Below are 20851 nucleotides of genomic sequence, written 5' to 3' on the forward strand. Positions count from 1 at the left end.
GGGGGAGGGGAGGAAAGCGTGGGGCAAGGCGATGACTGCTGCGAGCAAATGGTGGCTGCCGGGGGAGCGGGAGCGAGGTTTCTGCAGGGGTGTGCGTGAGAGTGGGTGTCTGTGGTGCTGGCCTCCTCCCCGAGCCCTGGATTGCTGCCGGGGAAGGTGCTCCGGGGGTGGCCGCTGTAGCGGTGGCTGAATAGTTGGTGTTCTCTGACAGAAGTGGTTCCCGCCTGCCGTGGTGCGGGCGGGTGTGTGCGCGCTTGAGGTTTGATCGGGCAGGGGTGGTCCGCGTCTCCCGGCTCTCCCCGGAGCTGCCTCTTGTTTCTGGGGTTTCATACAGCACTAGATACACCGATCTCTTCAAAGTGTGTTTGAAACAAATTACAATGTTTTTAATGGTAAAAGAAATGTAATATTGATCTGAAATATCTTTTGTGAAAGTAACAACTGTTTATAGCTTGATTTTTGACATCTGATTCTTGCATTAAAACTAAGTGAAATGTGCTAAAACTGTAAGCAGATCGTAAATGCTTGTGAGCAGAGACTGGTCTTATGCATGCATACATCTAGTCTTGTAAGGTTTCTGTCTAATGGAGACTGATAAGGCACTGGAAATGCAAATAATTAACAATATACTTGTCTGTAAAGAACTGTTACACCTACGGCACTCTCGTATGGCATTACTTATAAGTGAAACAACTTGAGGATGATTTTTAGAACTGACTTAACTCATAAGTTTAGCTGTTGGATTTCAGTGTGAGGAATGCTGAAATTATGGTGAACAAGTTTGTGTGTTTGCTACTTTTGAACATTCTCCATGATGCTATTCCCATCAACTTGGAGGCATTCTTTCTCTTACTGGATGTCAAAGCTCAGGGGAACATCACAGGCAAACTGGAAAACAAGACTTGTCTTATGCAGTTTGAGAGTTGTTTTTTTTTTCCCTTAGGAGAAACAGAAATTCCAGTGTAGGCTGAGCATAATTGGTATCATAGCAAACTTCGGGAGATGACAGAGGAGCGAAGTGTAGCAAAATGGTCTTGCCACTGTCTGTAATTTCACATGGTGGATTTATCTTCAAGTTATTTGCATGTGTGTTTTTTTTTGTTTTCATTTTTAAGATGCAGAATCCCTAAAAAGACAGCTAAGTATGCTTTAAAGATAAAACTTACTCTGTGTAGCAAATTTGTTTTGACTTGCTGTGTAAGATTGTGAGAATTATGAACATGAAGCTGCTGTCTTGAGAAATGAGGACTTTTCTTAGTAATGTAGTTCTTTGATGCTAAGCAGGGTAACTATGGACTGTTCTTTTGGTTATATTGATTTTAAACCCAAGAAACTTTCTTTTCTGTTATACATGTATTTTAAATTCAACTGAACTATGTCGTCCATGACAATGCTGTAAATAAAAACGATGCATCATTTTTGGGTGGGGAAGAAAGTTCAGTGTACTTCCTCCACTAGATTTGAGAACTCAGTACAAACTGTATAAAGTTCAGTAATTCATTCAACAAAATGGTGTTTTTTGTCATTTGCTTTGTAAACCACCCCACTTCCAAACATATTTATGGCTCTTTGTCTTGGAAATGAAAGTGGTGTAATACTACCTGAGTGTCATACATATGTGAGAACAAAATACAGTACTTTAATTTGTTTTCCTTCCTCATTAGTTAGAAACAAATCTCTCCTAAGGTTCCATTCAGGTACTATTGCTCACTTTTGGTAGCTTTATATCACTCTCCAATGTTTTTAAAAGATATTTGCGTTTCTCTGTGCTGCTGCTTCAGAAGTTCAGGCATTATGGGTATCTAGGAAATGTGTAATGTTTGGCTTAGATAAGGCTAAAGCTTTAGTGTTTCTGTAAAACAATGGAAGTTAAAGATTTTCTTATGTAACACAAAACTTAGGTATTGTTTTATGTACCCTCCACAAAGATCTAGGAACAAAATAAACAAAGCTGTAGAAGTACCTGTGTGATGATTATATTTTTAATTTGTAAATTAGTAGGCTGTTTCTCATACATAACTCATGTTTATTCTTAAAGCTTTGACTGGTATCTATTTAGACAACTAAGTTACTACAAAAACGTGGCAGGTATGCTGGTTGTGCTGTCATATTTTGCCCGTTTTTTTGTCTGGGTTTTTTTTTTCCACTGTGAGGATTGTTTGGGTAAAAGTAAATGGCAACTCTTGCTTTGACTTCTCGATGGTACAGAGCAGGAAGAATGTGCAGGACAGATGAAGAGCACTCCACTGGAGTAACTGCAAGAGCTGCTGTTGATTGGCACTTGAGAAAAAACATTGATGTGGGTTATTTTTAGCCCCTTTTGTTTTCACGCTAAAAAGGCAGCTGTTAAGTGGTATGAAATCTCCAGCGATGGCGTGTAGCATTAGGGGAAGTTCTGCATTTTGGAGAAATTATTATTAGATGCCACAGAAATGGTCAAACTTCATGCTCTTTTGTAGGCATTTTTTGATGGTAGAAATACTGTAAGAACAAGAGGAGTGAATTGAGAAGTGCTGTTTAGAATCCTGCTTAATTTGAGACCTTGTTTGCTAAAGCCATGCTGTACTTGATTTGATAGCTTGAGGAGAAGAGGGGGGCACAATAGGGAGTACAGGGTTATTGGCTTCTTCCTGAGTGTATTGTAGTCAGAGACACTGAACACATTGGATCTCTCCAGTGCAATCTGCAGAGAGCACCATAACTTGAAATTGAGTCACTTCTGTTACTGGACTTCAGAAGTTTAAAAAAATGTAGTAGTATTGTAGGTACTGAACAGCACATTTGGGAGAGGGTGTGTCAGAGTGAGTAAAACAGCTTATCTGACAGGGCTGTATGTAACTAAACCTGCTATAGCAAAAATACTGATCTTTTGATCTGAGGATGCTACTAGAGAAATCTCAGCCACTGTTTAACGTCTGAGTGAATACCTGGGCTGTTGTGCATTGTGTCTGCTGTGGGGGTTGTTCGTGTGGATCAGAGAAAGAAAGAAAGGACATAATCAAAGCTTTTTTGTGATGGCTGCCACCTGTTTGTTACATACCAGCACTTCCAGAATTAAACCAAGCAAGTATTTCAGCTGGCCACCATTACCATGGCTGCAAATGGGAACTAAATTCTCTCAGTTAGTTTCTAGTTGTGGGAGAGCAGGAGACTCAACACTCAACCATCTGTGCAGCTGCAGAGCCTTCAGAGTGGACAAAATGCAGGTCCTCCAATGGCATTTCCAGTGCATGTCACATAACATGGCTCCAAGCACCTCTAACATAGCGGGGAAATTTAATAAAACTTTTTAGTGTAAGTAAGGCCAGGAAAGAAATTATGCGTTTTGTTTTCAGGAATTAATGTGTATGTGGTTGTATAAGTAAAGCAATTCCTGGACTGTACCTGGCAGCAATAAGGGACTTGATAGTCTCTTTTGTAAATCTTTCATGTACTGTTAAGTGGCTAAAAAGCCAGATTTCTGTAGGCCGTATTTTTAATTACAGTCAAATGTGACTAGTTTCATTTATGTAATAGTGGGTGGACAGAGCTATGATTAAGTAGTTTCTAGAAATCTTGTTATGACTAATCTTGGTTTGGTGTTATTTTAGCTTCTTAGTCTTGGCTTTTATGTACAAGGATTTACACTTTGCCGAACAGTTGGAATTCTCCTTAGGGGAGCTGCTTTAATACAGAAGCTAGAAGTTTACAAAAAGTTGATAAAATACTTAAGGATGTACTTTATTTATGAAAGTAGGCATTAATGTTTATTTTTAAGACTGGTGACCATAATGATCTGATTTGTAGGGCAGTGAGCCAGAAGGCAAGGAAAGCAGGAAACCTAGATGGAGCAAATCTGAAACAGGGTTATTGAATGTATTTTTTCTTGTTCAAATGGCTCTGACTGATTGGTGCTGCAGAAACACTGCGTGCGCTTCTGAGCTTGGAATGCAATCTCTCACTGCCTCCTTCCTGCACTCTCTTGATCAGCCAGAGCAGCCTCACCAGTTCCAGGACAAAAAGAGCAAAGGAGCCCAGATCATAGAATCACAGAATGGTTTTGGTTGGAAAGACCTTTAAGATCATCAAGTCCAGCCATTGATCCAGCCCTACTAAGTCTGCCACTAGCCATAAAAGACATCTGTTATCTTTTAAACACCTCCAGGGATGGTGACAAAACCACCTCCCTAGGCAGCCTGTTCCAGTGCTTTACAACCCTTTCAAGTAGAAATATTGCTCCTAACATCCAACTTAAACCTCCTCTGGTGCAACTTGAAGCCGTCCTACCACTAGCTACCAGGGAGAAAAGACTGACCCCTACCTTGCTACACCCTCCTTTCAGTTATAGTTATAGTAAGTGATAAGGCCTCCCTTCAGTCTCCTTTTCTCCAGACTAAACAATCCCAGCTCCCTCAGCTGCTCCTCATAGTGCTTGTGCTGTAAACCCTTCACCAGCTTCACAGCCCTTCTCTGGACACGCTCCAGTGCTTGGCTCTGTTGATCCTCATGCAATTGGCTGCAGCCCATCACCCAGGTCCCTCTGCAGAGCCTTCCCTACCCTCAGGCAGATCAACACTCCCTCACAACTTAGTGTCATCTGCAAACTCAGTGAGGGTGCACTTGATTCCCTTGTGTATGTCATTGATAAAGATAAACAGAAGTCGCCTCAGCACTGAGCCCTGGGGAACACCACTTGTGACTGGTTGCCAGGTGGATTTAACTCCATTCACCACAACTCTTTGGGCCTGGCCATCAGCCAGTGTTTTACCCAGTGAAGTATATACCCATCCAAGCCATGTGCAGCCACCTTTTCCAGGAGGATGCTGTGGGACACAGTGTCAAAAGCTTTACCAAAGTCCAGGTAGACAATGTCCACAGCCTTTCCCTCATCCACTGAGCAGGTCTTGTTGTAGAAGGAGATCAGGTTGGTCAAGCAGGATCTGCCCTTCCTGAACCCATGCTGACTGGGCCTGATCGCTCGGTTGTCCTGCATGTGCCGTGTGATGCACTCAGGATGACTTGTTCCATCACCTTCCCTAGCACCAAGGTCAGACTGACAGGTCTGTAGGTCCCTGGGTTCTTGTTCCAGTTCTTCCTGTAGATGGGCATCACGTTTGTGAGCCTGAGACCTCTTCAGTTAGCCAGGACTGCTGATAAATTATGGAAAGTGGCTTGGATGGAGAGAAAAATTCTTGATCGCTGCTGAAAATGTTGAGTTCAATATTAATTTGTTAGAAGCTTAAATTACCTGTAATGAACTTACTGGAAAGTGAAGCATCAGACCAAACAGGTTCTAGAAGCATGAGAACAGGTAGCCGCTGCGCCTCAAGACGTTTCCCAAAGAATCTGACTTTTGCTCCTCTCAGTATTTTGAAGGGTTTCATGTTTGTCCTTTGTAAGCTGAACCAGCATAGCCTGCTTTTAGTGTTGTGAGTGCAATTCAGCAATATATTCAGACTGATCTAACTGATAGCTCAGGGAGCTAAAATACTAAGTTGTCCTTATGGGGGAGGTGGAGAGAAGCTTTCCTTAACTCCTCCTCATGGCCTGTCACAGAGTCACTGAGCACTTGTGCAGGAGATACGGTGGGATCTCCTCTGCTGATAGCTGTGAAGTTACCTTGGCTGTGTTGTCATACTGCTCCCCACAGAAGTTTTTGAATAGTAAATCCCTCTCCTAATTTTGAGCACAAATAGATCTCAAGCCTGTTACTGCAGGATGAAAATGCTCAGAGATTGTGCTTACCAAAACAGAGTTAACGTTGTTGTAAAAGAGCGCGTGCTGAAAGGAAAAAAAGTTTCAGACTGTGCAAGGAGCTGGCGTCTTGTTTCCTTAGAAGCAGGTGTGAAAAGCAGTGTGGAAAACGGCGTGGTATGACCAGAGAGTTGCAGCAGATGAGTGTGAGCTCAGAAACATAAAATTACAGTTTAAGAATGGGCACGTAGGATAAAATCCTAGATAATTTTGCACACCGAAGCAACTCTTTCATAGCTCAAGCATTTAGGATGATGTCAGATGCTGCTGTCAATTAATTTCTTGGGCTAATGCAATATGGAACTGCTTAAAGTTTAATGGAGAAACAGATTGAGCTACAACATACACAGCAACTGATGGTTGTGGTAAAGCTCAAATTTACTTAACTTGCCTTAAATTGTGAGCCACTGGGTAAGGCTGGTTGGTTAATGTTGATTGTTAAATAACTTTTAAAAACATTTTGAAGATGGTCTTTAGTAAGTGAAGGAACAGTTCACATGCTTCCAAACCAAGAGAATAAATGCAATTATTTAAGTGAAAGATGCGTAGTAAAATTCATATATGAATGTCTCAAAATGCTTACAGCTGGAGAGCCTGTAAGCCACTGGCTGAAGCTTGTTTCTGTTAGTTTTTTGTTGTTTGGTTAGTTGTTTCTTCTGCAAAAGCTAAAGGATAATAGGATATTTTTAGTAATAGCATTTGCTTCTTGGTTTGAGTTCATGGCTTGTTTTGTGTTTATTTATTTATTTTGTAAAAAATAATAACTGTAATTGTAGACTGAAACTGAGTTCCTTCAGCTTATGAAAGATTCAGTTCAGGAGGCTCATGAGTCAAACCTTATACTAATGGCAAGATTATATGTCCAAGTAGAGTAAAGTCTCAAATTTACTGCTGACTTGCTTTGAGCCAGTTGTTGTAGCCATAAAACATCTGCAAAACACCAGAGTTTTCCTTGCATAGGGGTTTGCTTGAGTAGTGATGGGGAAGGCTGCGGGGCTGTCGGAGTGTTTCCATTTCTGAGGCCATAGCGTACTCGCCTCTGGAATCTCTCACTATGGTAAAAGGACGATGCACCTCAAGTGAGAGCCCAGCACGGGAACCCCTCTGCAGGGTCAGAAATGCTCTTTCCAGTCTGTTTTTAACAAAAGAAATATGGTCCTGTTTAAAGTTTTCCAGCCCTTTAATTGAAGCTGTAGCAAAAATTCAGTGGTGTCATTAATCTAATGTTTGACTCTAGATAAGATGTGGAAGGAGGGTGGAGAGGGAAGGAGGTGGCTGACAGTTTTGAAAGAAACCTGGAACAGAGCCTTGTCCTGCCCCATTTGGGGCTTATCAGGATTACATCCGTGGGGAAGGGTTCGGTCTAAGTTTTCCAATACTGGAATGTAATTTATCTATAAATCAGTTTATGGAATGTTTGAATACTTGACAAATGCATGCAGGGAGTAATTTTGCAATAAATATTGTGAGCATTATGATTTTTGTTTTTCCTCGAATATTTGAATGTAACAAAATGTTGAGAAATTATACTTTTTAAGCTTTTTCAAACTTAAGTGAAAGTACACTGTTTTCTGGAAAATAAGAGATTTGGAATTGTAAAGGATATCTGGAAATACTTTTCAGTTTTTTTTTACTTTCAGGGAGTTGGAGTAAGGTGGTCCTGATGGGTATTCAGTCAGGTGACTGACACGTGTCTAAAGATTAACAAAATTCGGTCATCTACCGCTTAACAAAGTGGATGTTTACATTGGGTGTGTTTTCATTGCCAGTAATCCTCGGGCTGCAGTCTATTAGCTGATTTCCTGCACGGTAGTGACTGCTGACACTTGGTTGTTCCTTAAATGACTGGATGTAATCAGTCTTCTTCCCTGAAAGGAACGTTATTTCTCATATTCAAGACGAAGCTTTTTTACATGTGAACTTTCTCTTTTTACAGTGCTGTAGGTAAAACATGCCTACTCATCAGTTACACAACCAATGCATTTCCTGGAGAGTATATACCCACTGTGTAAGTACTCTTCTTAAAAACTCATTTATGTCAACTTCTCTGTGCTTACTGCCATTCCAGATTCCTTGTTTGAATTCTGCACGCACTCCTCAGTTTTATCTTAAATATTTATCTGAGTACTCAGGTTTATGTAGGAGAAGCGCTTTGGGCTTTTGCTGCTTAGCATGGCCATACCAGTGGCTGTTCATACTCATCGACTTTGCCTCCCTCTGCCCACTAGGCCTAGCTTATTAGGGACTGACATTTACTAACATTTTATCAAGTTCTGTTCCCTTTTAAAATATTGCGTTATTTTTGTGTTTTAATTTTTTAATTAAAGGCAGCCACAGCTTCTCAGGCGTGATTGTGAGGATTCATTTATTTTGGTGCTTCCCATTTTCTTGCATGTAAGGATTTGTTAGTATCGGTATTGGTGTACTTCTCTTTTTTATGCCCTGTTGTGGGGAGGCATTTTATACATGAGCAGCATTCTTGTCCTTTCCAGATGTCTCTGTAATTATCTGGCTCTCTTGCTCTCTGCATGTATTGATGAGTTTTTCAGATAACAAAATACATTCTAATAAGATTTCCAGATGACTTTAGTTACCTTTTTAAGGTCTTGTTGTTTTAATTACTCCTGATTACTTTTTTTTGGCCTTAAATTCAGATTTTTGCTTTACAGTATGCTTTTGTTCCCAGTGAACTTAGTTTAGCCTTAACAAGTCATTAAAGCCTTTGCGCTTACATTAGTAGTGAGATAAAAGTCATGCCTCTACGGTCCCTGGTTATTAACTTTGATATTTCATCGAAGAAGTTTTTGATTAGCAGAATTAATAAGGTTTTTTCTTACCCACTGTCATTAAGGATTCCTTCGTCATTGGTCACATATCTGCAGTTCTGTGTCCTGCACAATGACACAGATTAACGTGCTGGGTGTCCCAGTGAGACTGGAAAGTGCTTGCTCAGTGCATCACCTGCTTTTCTCTGCTTACAGAGCTTAACAGCTCCTTTGGAAGAGCAGTGAAAGGGATCACCTCTGCCCAGACTGGACCAAGGCTGTTGTACGTGTTTTTTCCTGCCTTTACCACGCCCAGTGTGTAAAGAACAACTTTGTTTCTGGAGATAAGGATGCAATAAAAATGTTTCCTTTTGTAGTTTACCCAATTAGGGCTGTGTAGGAAGAAATCCTTGGTGCCTGATTTTACTGCAAGCCAGCGCAGCTAACTCTTTTGTTTTTCAGTTTTGACAACTACTCTGCTAATGTAATGGTTGATGGAAAACCGGTCAATCTGGGTTTGTGGGATACAGCTGGTCAAGAGGACTATGACAGACTGCGTCCACTCTCCTATCCGCAAACAGTAAGAACTATGGGGTGAAACTAGAAAGCATCCGTACAGCTTTGTCTAACAAATGTTTTTTTCTTTTTGAGCTTAAGGCCAGCGTGGTCACATCTGGAGTTGTATTTCTTAGTAACAGTGACTGTTGCTAGCTACCTTCATTCCTCCCATGTGCTGTAGCTGTAATATTATAATCTTTGATGTGTGTACAATTGTACAAATGTTAAAAATCTGTATGTTTGTATCTGCATGCAGCAATGTATGTTGGCTTTTGTGTAGTTGCAGCCTCAGAATCAACCATAATGCTTGATTTAAAACAAGAAAAAAACCAAACCCGCAACAAAAAACCCCTAAAACAAAACCAAAAACCCTTGGTGAATAGCCCCGTCAGCTAGTCCATTGATTTTAAGGTTAGCATGCCTGCCAAAAGCAGGGTTTGTTTTTGTTTTCAGGCGTGATGTTTGGCTGCAACCTGACACTGCTAAGCACTTGATACTGTTTAGTCTCTGCGAAGATGTTGGCAATGTGAGAGAGGCAGCACTGAATGAAGATATTCTTGGTATTGACAGAGGCTGTGTCGGAGCTTTTGAATATACTTCAGGCTGTGACTATTTTATTACTTTTTGTAGTTTGTGCTATAACACCAATACAAATGCGCTTCTGTCTCCCATGCTTGCAACTGGTTAAGTCCTGTGTGCTGCATCTCTCCTTGTGTAAGGAAAATGCTGAAGTAATCTCTTTTTCTTTCCAGTGTGACTTCAGCTACAGCTAATCCTTGCAGAGCCTGGTTCTGTAGTCTCTTTAGAGCAGTTACTGCTATCTGGTGGAGCTGTCCTATAAGTAAAGAAAGGTGGTAATTTGCAGGGGTTTTCTAGGCATGGATTACTGTTGTTAACTGTCAAACACATATATTCAGTGCTAATAATGTAAAATGCAAAATTGTTCCAGTAATTCTACAGCATAACTGCTCTCTTGAATGTGAATTTTATTTAATGAACTCTGGTGCTTTATAAAGTAAACTGTCTTAATTCACAATGTTCCTTAATTTGCTGCTCTCCAACTCTTACTGTTAGGCATTCCCATCAGTTATGATATCCAAGATGTGTATGAACTTGCCAGTGGTAGGTAATTCTAGCAGAAATGCCAGAAATATCTCCCTTTTCTAGGGAGAGAAACAATGAAAAGGTGTTTTTCCTCTAATATTTAGATATTTATAGGCTACTTAAGAGAACTTAAGCTTTGCTTAACATCGTAAAAATAATTTCAAAAAAGTATCTTGGTAGAAAAAAGCATGTGGAAAGATCAATAGCTCAATAGTGAGAGAAAGCGGAGCTGTAAGGGAATTATTGTTCCTCTCCTGTGACAAAGGGACAGAACACACATGCGTGCTTTCAGACAGCTAAAATACCTGTGGCTTTCTGATAGGCTGCAGAAGAATTCTGTGTCAATCTGAGCATCCTTTTGGGGGGGGAAAAAGTCTCTTCTGTACAAGCATGTGTAACTGTTAAGTAAAGGTTTGAAGTACTTTCTGTTATTTGGATTATTTTTGATAGCAGAAGTTGAAACAGAGTGGTAAGTCTTAAACTTATGAAGCAGCCTTCCTGTTTTAGACTTGTGCAATATGCAAGATTTATCATCACTTTTAAAGGACAAAAAAACCAAGAGGGAGGAAACAGTGGAGCTGATGAAACTCGACTTTCTTTAGGAGACGTTCAGCCTCCCCCTTCCTGCACTGTGCTATTTAAAACTCACCCCTCACATGTTCTTGTGGCCTGTTTCCCTGTATGTGCAGCTGAACTACATTCTGGGCAAGGTGAAGCAGGTATTGCTGGTTTACTTGGCCAGTGTGTATCTCTGTCAGCCACCCAGCAGATCAGCAGCTCTTCACTTCACAGGAGGGATGCAGGCAGTTGGTTGTGCTGAATTGCAGGGCAGGGTCTCTCTCAAAAGTAAAGCCATGTTTATTTGTGAGTGCAAATCGCTGACTGAGAACGCTTTCCCTTAAATCCATTTCAGGAGTAACTTTATCTCCTACTGTTGTTAGGTTGGGGGAACCAATGGTAAGAATATATCTTCCAGTCTGACAGATCAACCTATTGCCGTATGTAAAACTTTAAATAAACTTCAGTTCCAAGTTCTGTCATCTTGTCTTGCTTATGATAGTGATAAATTGGCCCCTATTTTTAAAAACAACTACTTTTCTTGGAACTATTGAATTGCTTGATCTGAGAACTGTTACCAAATCTCTTTATGTGAGTGGCAAATCTTGCAAATAAAGAGCTTTGCCTCCAACTTCCTAAAATTGGTAGTGTGCAAGACACCTGAAATCTTCAAATACTTCCTCATGGTTACACTGAATTTCTGGATCTCTGGAGCTAGTAAAGGAGAGTGTCTGCATAACGTGCAGAAATTTAGTCGCCACAAACCTGCAGAATTGGAAAACAGAAGTAGTGGCCATAGTATCACACATTTGATGTTGTTTCTTTCTTCTTCTGGGACACTGCTACGGAAACTTGTTGGGGTGATGCATGAACAACTGGGTTGCAAGTGCTTAGCAGTGCAGATGTCAGATGCTGACCTAACAAAAAGCCTTGAAATGCAGCACAATCAACTAACACTCTGCAATGCCTGATTCTTTAACACGTTTGATACCAGAGTAAGTGTGGATGCAGAGGTAGGTTGAGGAAAGTTGTGCTTGTTTGAGAGATGCTCACTGAGTTTTGGGTCATACAGGTTAGATTACAGTCTTCATCTTAGAATTAATTTAGTGGTTATTCTGAATGTTTGCAGACTGCAGTGTGTCATGTATGAAGCTTATTGTTTTTTGAAACACATACTGTAGAGCAGTTACTGTAAACATGTATGCTAAAATATTTTACCTGCTCTTTCTCACAATCTTTCTTTTGCTGTCAGCTGAAAAGTGAGATGTGCAAGATCTCTGAAGACACCCACTTTCCTCTCTGCTTTCTTGTAATTTAGAAAAGGAGAGAGCTAGTGGCATACTTTAAAGTTTTTAATACCCTTCTCAACTCCAATTTGGTTACAGAGAAATCCTGAAATCTCTTTATACTGACATTCTGTGGAAGTGACAGTTCTACAAAATTACTCTGATTTGGGCACAGCAGCAGTAATTGTGGAAATGGGCAGACTGTATACTTTGCCTTTGCAATTGAAGGTGACTTTAGAGTAGTATGTTAATAGTGTGTATTTTAAAAATTGGTACTAACAGTAACACTTTGCAACATCCTATGCTGATGAGTTACATTTCTTTCAAGGCTTAAATCACGTGGAGGTCTGCAGACAGTATCCAAGCCCAGAAGAGAAGCCAGTCTAAGGACTCTTCATTGCTTCTGTGTTTGTCAAGAGTCCGAAGTGTTTTTGTGGTTTTGGTTTTTTCTGAATGTGAGGGAGAAGAAATGACATTTAGAGGAAGAAAGCTTGCAGTGTGATGGCATTAGTGTCTTAGTAGCTGGCTGCTGCAATAGCTGATCATAAACCTGATTACAGTCTGGCTGATGTTGCCTCCCTTGTGTCTGCTCAGAGCTGCCTGGGAATGGATTTCCCCTGGGAAAGCTCCCTCCAGTTGTCACATGCAAATCTATCACTGACCTTGCTGTTTGCAACCATGATCTATGATGATCTATGATCTAGATGATGGTGTGATTCAGATGCTTGTGATAGTGGCCTTTTCATGAGATCTTATGGTGGTTGCTCTGCTGCGCTAATGTCTTTCAACTTGTTTCACAGGATGTCTTCTTAATCTGCTTTTCCCTTGTGAGTCCCGCTTCCTTTGAAAATGTCCGTGCTAAGGTAAGTACAGCCTGGTGCCATTTTATTTCTAAAGGTTCAACATAGTGTTCACTGCACAGTGCTGTCTGGAAAACATTAGGGGTTCAAAAATTATTTTTTAGTTGGGGGGTTTTTTAGAGATTTTTGGCAGGGAATGTGAAATGTAGTTTGAAAAAGCAGAAATCCATGCACCTAACTTGTAAGTTGTAGAAGTTTGGGGCATATGAAACACTCCAATCATGAATCGTTCCTTGATGCATCAGTAGGGTAACAGCAGTTTTATTTTCAGCCAACAAGGTGCTAAGATCACGAACAGGAAATTTCCTTTTAATGCACTTTAAAGCAAAACATTAAAAACCAAATGCATGTAAAGCTTAGGTTGATATCACTTGTTTCTTGAGTCAGGCAGCATCTTAGCACCTGCTTTGCTGCCGTTGCAGCCCTTCATGTCCTTGGACAACTCGGCTGTACGGCTTTACAGACACTCCTCAAATAAGAGGTGGTCTTCATGGGTGGGCAAGCGCAGATCAGGGTTTTTCCAGTGTGTGCAAGAAGTAGAGCCCTTAATAGGGTAAATGTTTCATTTACATGGAAATACCTGTTGGTGTAATGATGTGCAATTGTACGCTTCGAATTCTGCCTTGATGGGGTCTTCTGTTCTCCTCTTATTCTTTGGCTGACTTGAAAGCGCCACAAAGGACTGCGGGCCTCACAGTTGTAACATCTGAGAGCCTTTGTGGAAATCCAGCCCCCGCACACAACCTATGCTATTTTTATTTTTTTTTGCAGTGGTATCCTGAGGTGCGGCACCACTGCCCCAACACCCCCATCATTTTAGTGGGTACCAAACTTGATCTCCGGGATGATAAGGACACTATTGAAAAACTGAAGGAGAAGAAGCTGACTCCCATCACCTATCCACAGGGCCTGGCCATGGCAAAAGAGATTGGTATGATGGCAATGGGGTGACTGTTGACTTGATCTGAAGTTTGTTTGTGGAAAGATGCTGTACCTTAATTAAAATAAATGCCTGGCTTTTGTTGCGGAGTTAGCTAGAAGCAAGGCTGCTGCAGCTGTGGAAAACTGCCTTGTAATTGCTTTTTCGCTCTCCACAGGTGCAGTGAAATACCTAGAATGCTCAGCACTTACGCAGCGAGGCCTCAAGACAGTGTTTGACGAAGCGATTCGAGCAGTTCTGTGCCCCCCTCCCGTAAAGAAGAGGAAGAGAAAATGTCTGCTGCTGTAAACATCGCCCTCCCCCACCCCACTCCAAACCCTGTGCTTTGCTCAGAACAATGGAGCATTCACACTCAATGCCAAGTTTTTCTGTTATAAATTAGTTCTCTTCCATAAATTCTTGAACCAATCAACGATTTCATGGTTTCCTTTTTTTCAAGTATGAAAGTTACCTTGCATTCTTCTAAAAGCAAACTCCTGAAAAGACAAACCTATGTAAAGCCTTATTTTTAAAATCCTTTTCTTGCTCAGTTAAGTGTTGCCAAACTATCTGCTGAACTAAGTTGCATTGTTGTGCTATGAACACTAAGCACTAAACTGTTTTTTAAAGATTCTTCTTGAAAATTACTCTAATTTCTGTTAGGAAATGCAAAAACACTTTCTAGTTTTTCACAGTAAGTAACAGTACTGTGTAATTAGCAAAACACTGCACTCTAATGTGTTTTATTATTAAATGTTTTCTCAGTCCAGTCATTGTGCAGCATTGTGTATTGAACCTAAATTTTTGACAATGACTGACACCCGTGAGTCACAGTGGAAAATGCTTTATCGTTGGTAAGGGCTTGGTTGCAATCTAGTTCTTGCTGCTGTGATTTAGAACAAAATAACTGTTCTTTCTGAAGTCTATCTAGTCCTTTTGACAGCGTTGTATTGTGATGGATAACTGAAATATTGGATCAAACGACAGTGCCAGACAGTATTTTTACACTGTACAGATTACCTTACACTACACTGCCAGGGTCACTGAAACTGAATTGACTTTTAGTGCAGGTTACAATGGGCACCATTTTCCTGAGGTGCAGCAGCAGAGAGAGGTGGTGTTCACAGGCAAATTCCTTTGAGTTTCAAGTAGGGCATTCATTTAGGTACAACTCTGAACCAGTCATTCCCACAACTGTTATGTAGTAAATGCTTTTTTCTTGTAGAATCTCTTCTTACTGAGCAATATAACTTGTATTTTAAAAACCTTTCTGATTATAGAAATCTTTTTTTTTCCCTTTTTATTTTTTTTTGGTAGAGTAGAATGTTCGAGCATATCCTTATTTTCCTGCTTTTTCCAGCTCAGTAAGTTATATGCTGAGGAGCTTTTAGTCTATTAACTAGGTGTAAAAATCATGTGAAGCAGCTTTACACATTTTAGTAATTTTTATATTTTAAACCTCTATAAACTATGAACCCTCCCAAGGACCAGTTTGCAAGCTGTCCCCACCACTGTAACATGACTAATGCAGCCAAGTGTTCTTTATGTCATTACACGTACATGTGCAGCCTAGATTGAGTAATGGTAACTTGGGTCTGTGAGGTTCTGTAAATTAGTGCTAATGTTCCGTACGTACTAAACTGGCAGGAATACAATGTTGAACTACACCCTTTCAACCACTAAAGCAAAATCTAAAAATAAAAGTTGCAAAATTGTGGAGTTTTTACATTGATCTTTTGCTAATGCAATTAGCAGTATGTTTTGCATGTATGACTTAATAAATCCTTGAATCACATGTGGTAATGTTTGAGTTTCTGAGCATGTGTTCTCATTTCTGTACCTCTGAACAAGTGTTCTTCTGCTCATGCCCACAGCAGGGCGGTGCATGTGTCTCCTCGGGGGGGGGGGTGCGCCAAACACACCCTCTTTCAATGGTGCCCTGATCCTAAGAACCAGCATTAAATACAGCACTTGGCAACATTTCTTCAGAGGCTTTGCAGACCTAGGTGTTGCCAGCTCCTGCTCCTACTGATGTGGTATTTTAAAGCTGATAACCAGGGGAGGGGGGGGGAAAAAACAACCACCCAACGAACCAACCTATTACATGCAAATAAAAGTGCTTATCTGTTTGGGTTTTGTGGGTTTGTTTTTTTTTTTTTTGCTAAAACTTATTTTAATGGTTTGTAAAATGACTGCTGTGGTGCAGCACTGTGTGCTTAAATGCCTCAGAGTTGAGCCCTCTAACCTTGCAGCCATGCTCTGTGCTTGTTAGTCCCTGTCTCCAGGGTAGCTGGTCTCACTCTGGTTGGGGGGGAGGGGGTGCGAGGCTGTGGTACCCCAAAAGCAGCGCTGCTATCTCCTGATTGAGGAAGAAGCACATGCAGGGTCTCTGCTGCTGGTGCTGTCTTGCCTTGCAGCACAGCCTGTAGCTCTTCCCACAGCTTTAAACTAGCAACTTGTCACACCCAGCATACCTGAACATCACAAGAGAGGTTGTTTTGGGTTTGTGGGGTTTTTTTGTTTGTTTTTTTGAGAGTGAATTTTATTTTGTCTCCCTATTATCACAGCAAGAACATCCACACAGTTATTCTCAACCACATCATATTACTTATTTATAGCTTTTTTTTCTTTTAAATGAAAAATGCTGCTGAGCCTTAAAAAGAAAAAAGTTAAAAATCATTGCAGAGTAGAAACAAGGAATCAACTCTCTTAAAATCAGTACAACTGGTTACGTGAGTGCTATCAGTAGTCAGAGCTCATGACTAATGATGCCAGGGCATGAGCTATATATACATATAAATTTTTTTTCTTCACATTAAGTAGTTTAGTTTAAAAACCAATAAACATAGTCATGTGGATCAACAAATACAAAAGACAAGTAGATTAAAGAATATTGCACATGGTATATCAAAGCAGCATTTAACCACAACACAACCTCTGTGCGCTGTCCCACAACTGTCTCTACCCTCCCCCCCACCCCATACTACCACAATCTGTAAGAAAAAAATAGTGCAATCAATCTCAACTGCCTGCTCACCAACCCCTGGGGCAGCTGCCCCACACCCCCGACTCCCTCACTCACCCACCTGCACCTGTGGAGCTGGGGCAGCCCTCGCACAAGGCAGTGTTGCTCTGATACCACCTTCCCCACACACAGCGCCTGCCAGGCAGTGCAGAGGTTGGGCACAGGCACTGAGCGACGTGGAAGCAGAACTGGATTTGTAATTTTTTTTCTAAGGTCTGACAGGGCTCTGTCTGATGAGAAGACCAAGGTGTCCTCATGCACTTGCTCTGGTCAAGTTGATGCTTCAGCTCTCGTGTGCCAGCGTACACAGGCTTAGCTCGACCTTGCCATGCTGTTCCACTTTGTAAAAGCTCCACTTTCAGCGTAACTGCAGAATCTGTGCTTTAACCAGCAAAATGGTACTTGAGGTCACTGCAGAGGCAAGGGCATTAGGACCCTTGTTTATTTTATGCAATGTAAGAAAAGTACAGAAATCCACTTACGGATGACAGTGGAATGTGTCCTCAGTACTTGAAAGCTGTAATTAAAAAAACAAAACACCCACACCTTATTCAAGCTATGGTTATACCACATTGGTGTTACATTCTTGTGTGTGACAAGAAACACACGATCCATGTTCCTGAGACAAACTGTTCAGTGCTTTGAGCACTACATCTGGCATGTGGTCTGTTACCATCTTGGGACTTATTAAAATGCTACTGAAGACTCTTTCATCTGACCATCTTGCTGTGTATTTAGTATCTGTAGAGCACAACCTGAAAAAAAACAAACACCAAAAACCAAACAATAAAACCCACACCACAAATACAATGGCCCAGACCCTCAGAGCTGGAAAGGAGGGCTCCCAAGGAGCGACCACTCTGACCTTCAGGAAACAGCTGGAAATACTGCCATTCAACATCCCTGAAGGTAGGACTAAGCCAAAATTGTCTGCACCTAAACTGTGAAAGCAACTCTGGAATAGTCCTGCTCAAAGAAACACGGACTAGAGGCTGAGCAGAGGGGGATAAGGGGTTAAACACTGCACATTCACACAGTAAAGTGTCAAAATTAGGGAGTAAGTCACAGTGGTAGCAGTAGGAGACTAGATGCTAGATTTAATGCTGCATATGACCTATTCAGGATTTTATTTTACAGAACAGTACATGATGGGGGCGTTTATGTGCTAGTCCAATTAAGTAAAAAAATACAGTTACCTGCTGTGCTAATGAAGGAAAGAAATGAAGTTAAAATAGTAGAGGAGCAGTCATCAAGAAAACCTGCCAGGTCACAAGTGTTCAAGTATTCAACTTGTAAAACCAGTATTAAATTTTTTAAACTAAAAATGTGAAAAAAGAAAATACTATCTACTGAATGGGAAGAAAGAAAGTGGATTTCTCTTCTAGCCTTTTTCTTCCCTTTTCTGTAAGGTACAGATTTTCTTTTCTTTTTTAAGATGGTCTTGTGCAAGTTACAGATGCTCCAATGTCTGTTTCAGAATGAAACAAGGGAGAGTATTGAGTTCTGTCCAGCCTGTGGGCAGCTGCAGGTTGTTTTGTCTAAAAAAACCCAGTATCAACAAAACACAAACAACAACAAAAAAAACCCTAAACACAACACTGCCCCAGCAAAACCACAATCCTCACCCTTCCAGCAGTTTTGGCTTTTCTGTGGTCTTTGTCTCACCTTCCTGCACCCACAAAAGCAGGAAAGCACAGGAAACCAGAGGCTGCCTGGGCACACGGGTTACTGGGGCAACTGGGCCTCTCCAGTCTGGCCAGACCAGTATTCCTGGGCAGTATTTTGCCTCCTTTTCACCACCAATATTCATGTGACTGCTCAATAACCAGGTATTCTGTTATCACTGCCTAGCCTCAACAGTCATCTTGTTTAAGACCATCCCTTGAGCACAGGCAGAATAAGATGCGTAGGCATAAAGAGAAATGGTTTCCAGGGTTTCAAGCGAAACAGCAAGAAGCAGGGAGGCACAGAATAAAAACTGAAAAGCTGGCTAATGCTTAGAGGCAGGTGAGAAGCAGAACTGAAACACGTACTTTGAAAGTGAGAAGCAGCTTTCAGTAGATTTTAGGAAAACAAGCAGTGGTATTCATTATTCTACTTACCTCCTCGAGCTGGATTCTTCTACAATATGTATAATCTTTCCAGGAAGATACAGAGGAGGATACTGAGGCGGTGAATTTGAGTGTGATTCGTCCTCAAGAGCATTGTATGAAGGTGACCGATGAACCATTAAACTCTCCTCAGCCAGCAGTGGCTGGGTGAGGGCATCCTGGTTTCTGCCACCCAGCTCAGTTGGGAAGTTATCTGGATCTCCTCCAAACACTTCATACCAACACCCATGCAGCAAAATCTGGTACTGAATTCAGAAAGAAAAACAGTCAAATTGTGGTTTGGCATCTCTTCAAGTAACTTACTCTAGTTGTGTGCTTGCACGCACATCATCTGAAACTAGAATCAGAAGATGAAAAATGACTGTATGCACATGCTCCCCAAACTTTTTGTTTCATAAAACCTTACAGAATTTTCTCCACAGTAATTATCTATTTCAGCAATAGCTAACCCAAGCCACTAAAGAAAACATTACAGTCTTTACTAGTTGAGTTATTCTGTGCAGATTCTGCTCTGCAGATTCATGTTTTCTTGCACCTGTAACTTCTAACTGTCCGTTATCTTAGTCTGTATTTACATCACCTAGGCATTACTCCTCATCCTGGGACTACACAGAAATCTTGTGGGTGCAGCAGATTTAACTTTCCATGTTCAGAAATGGCAGATTTGAATCTTTTTAAGCCACTCCTCTTGCCTGACACCACACTGTTCCAGCACTTTCAAAACTGTGTTTCTCACTAACAGTAAAATGAAGAGGTAAATAATTAATTTCCAAATGAATTCCAAAGGTAAAATTTAAATAAAGTCATTAATTTGTATTGAAGTAAGTACTCTTACTGATTTTTCACCATTTTAGCTGGTTCCAATATTTTCTCTCTTTTCTTTCTTTTCATTTTCTAATAGTTTCCTTTATCAGCAAAACTAAGAAACAGATCATTTCAGGTCTTGGATGTTGTGCACTGGTATCTTCCAGGTCTTGTTGAACCTTAATTTCCAACAAGACAGCTTTATAGGATAAGAGACTAATGTAAATGTTGCTCAATTAAAAACAAACACTTTTGTTGCAAAACACAACTGTAACTCTCATAATTAAGATTGAAAACACACACACCAACGGTCACTTCATCAAAACTGGGGCTTAGCCCAGCCAGCAATCCCACAGACTGCGTTTAGGTACCTTGGGTCTGTTGCAGTTTGCCACAATTCTCACTATTCTTCTCTTTAAATCCTCCATGTTGGGCATACTTAACCTGTTGAAACACACAGAACCAAGTAAAGAAAAGCCTATTCTCTGCAATTTAATGTGTCCCTGAAAAAACAATTTAAAAATAATTTCATCTCACCTTGCAACAAGGTCCTTTCCAACAATGACGGACACAATGAAGTGCTTAGTGTAATCTGCAAGTGATTTGCTAAAAAAAACCAAAGCAAGATATGCACTTTAGATACACTAAAGAGATATGCACACTCTCGTTTTATGATGATCATTCACTAAAAATATGTGGCGGCAGCAGCAGCATTTGCAGCAGTCAGTTCTTCAGTAGGCTTTTAGACCTCCTTGCTACAGATGAGAGAGTGATTCCAATGTTGATTGTAACAGCGCGTGTAGATGCTAAACAGGTCAAGCTAGACTAACCACGTCAGCATTTTATTTCCAAACTTTTATTTTAAACTCTAATTACACTATTTGACTGAATTCATTAGATACTTTTCATTCTGTAATATTCCCCCAAGAACTCAATTGCAATCCAAGATGGAACAAAACTCATTCTAGTGAAAAAGGTATAAACAAGCTCTTAACACAGTCAAGCTCAGAGTTACCATGCGACATTATTTGTCAACTGCCTTGAAGATTTTTAAATCTTAGACAAAGAACCAAGTAAGGAAAAACTCTTACCTTAAAAGTCCTCCTGGAGGAGAAAATGCGTAACACC

At 40.7% G+C, this 20851-nt stretch overlaps 2 protein-coding genes across 2 annotated transcripts in view; one reads left to right on the forward strand and one right to left on the reverse strand.

Moving 5' to 3' along the window:
• Positions 1-7669: 7669 nt before the first annotated feature.
• Positions 7670-14414, forward strand: RAC1 (ras-related C3 botulinum toxin substrate 1 (rho family, small GTP binding protein Rac1); the record flags this gene model as incomplete). Its single annotated transcript, XM_010185554.1, has 5 exons — positions 7670-7741; positions 8961-9078; positions 12805-12867; positions 13636-13795; positions 13962-14414. Coding segments are annotated over 5 exons (544 nt in total), but the record flags the coding sequence as incomplete, so codon positions are not given.
• A 2956-nt stretch (positions 14415-17370) lies between these two features.
• The window catches only part of DAGLB (diacylglycerol lipase, beta), a gene marked incomplete at its 5' end in the record, with an annotated part of 5245 nt that continues 1764 nt past the window's right edge, over positions 17371-20851 (reverse strand). The window contains 5 exons of the mRNA XM_010185555.1: positions 17371-17563; positions 18911-19164; positions 20095-20167; positions 20261-20329; positions 20815-20851. The exon at positions 20815-20851 is cut by the window's right edge and continues 112 nt beyond it. Coding sequence (XP_010183857.1) covers positions 17371-17563; positions 18911-19164; positions 20095-20167; positions 20261-20329; positions 20815-20851 — 626 coding nt within the window. The remainder of the gene's footprint in view (positions 17564-18910; positions 19165-20094; positions 20168-20260; positions 20330-20814) is intronic.

The sequence above is a fragment of the Mesitornis unicolor genome, unplaced genomic scaffold, assembly GCF_000695765.1.
Source record: "Mesitornis unicolor isolate BGI_N332 unplaced genomic scaffold, ASM69576v1 scaffold19645, whole genome shotgun sequence".
Classification (NCBI taxonomy): domain Eukaryota; kingdom Metazoa; phylum Chordata; class Aves; order Mesitornithiformes; family Mesitornithidae; genus Mesitornis; species Mesitornis unicolor.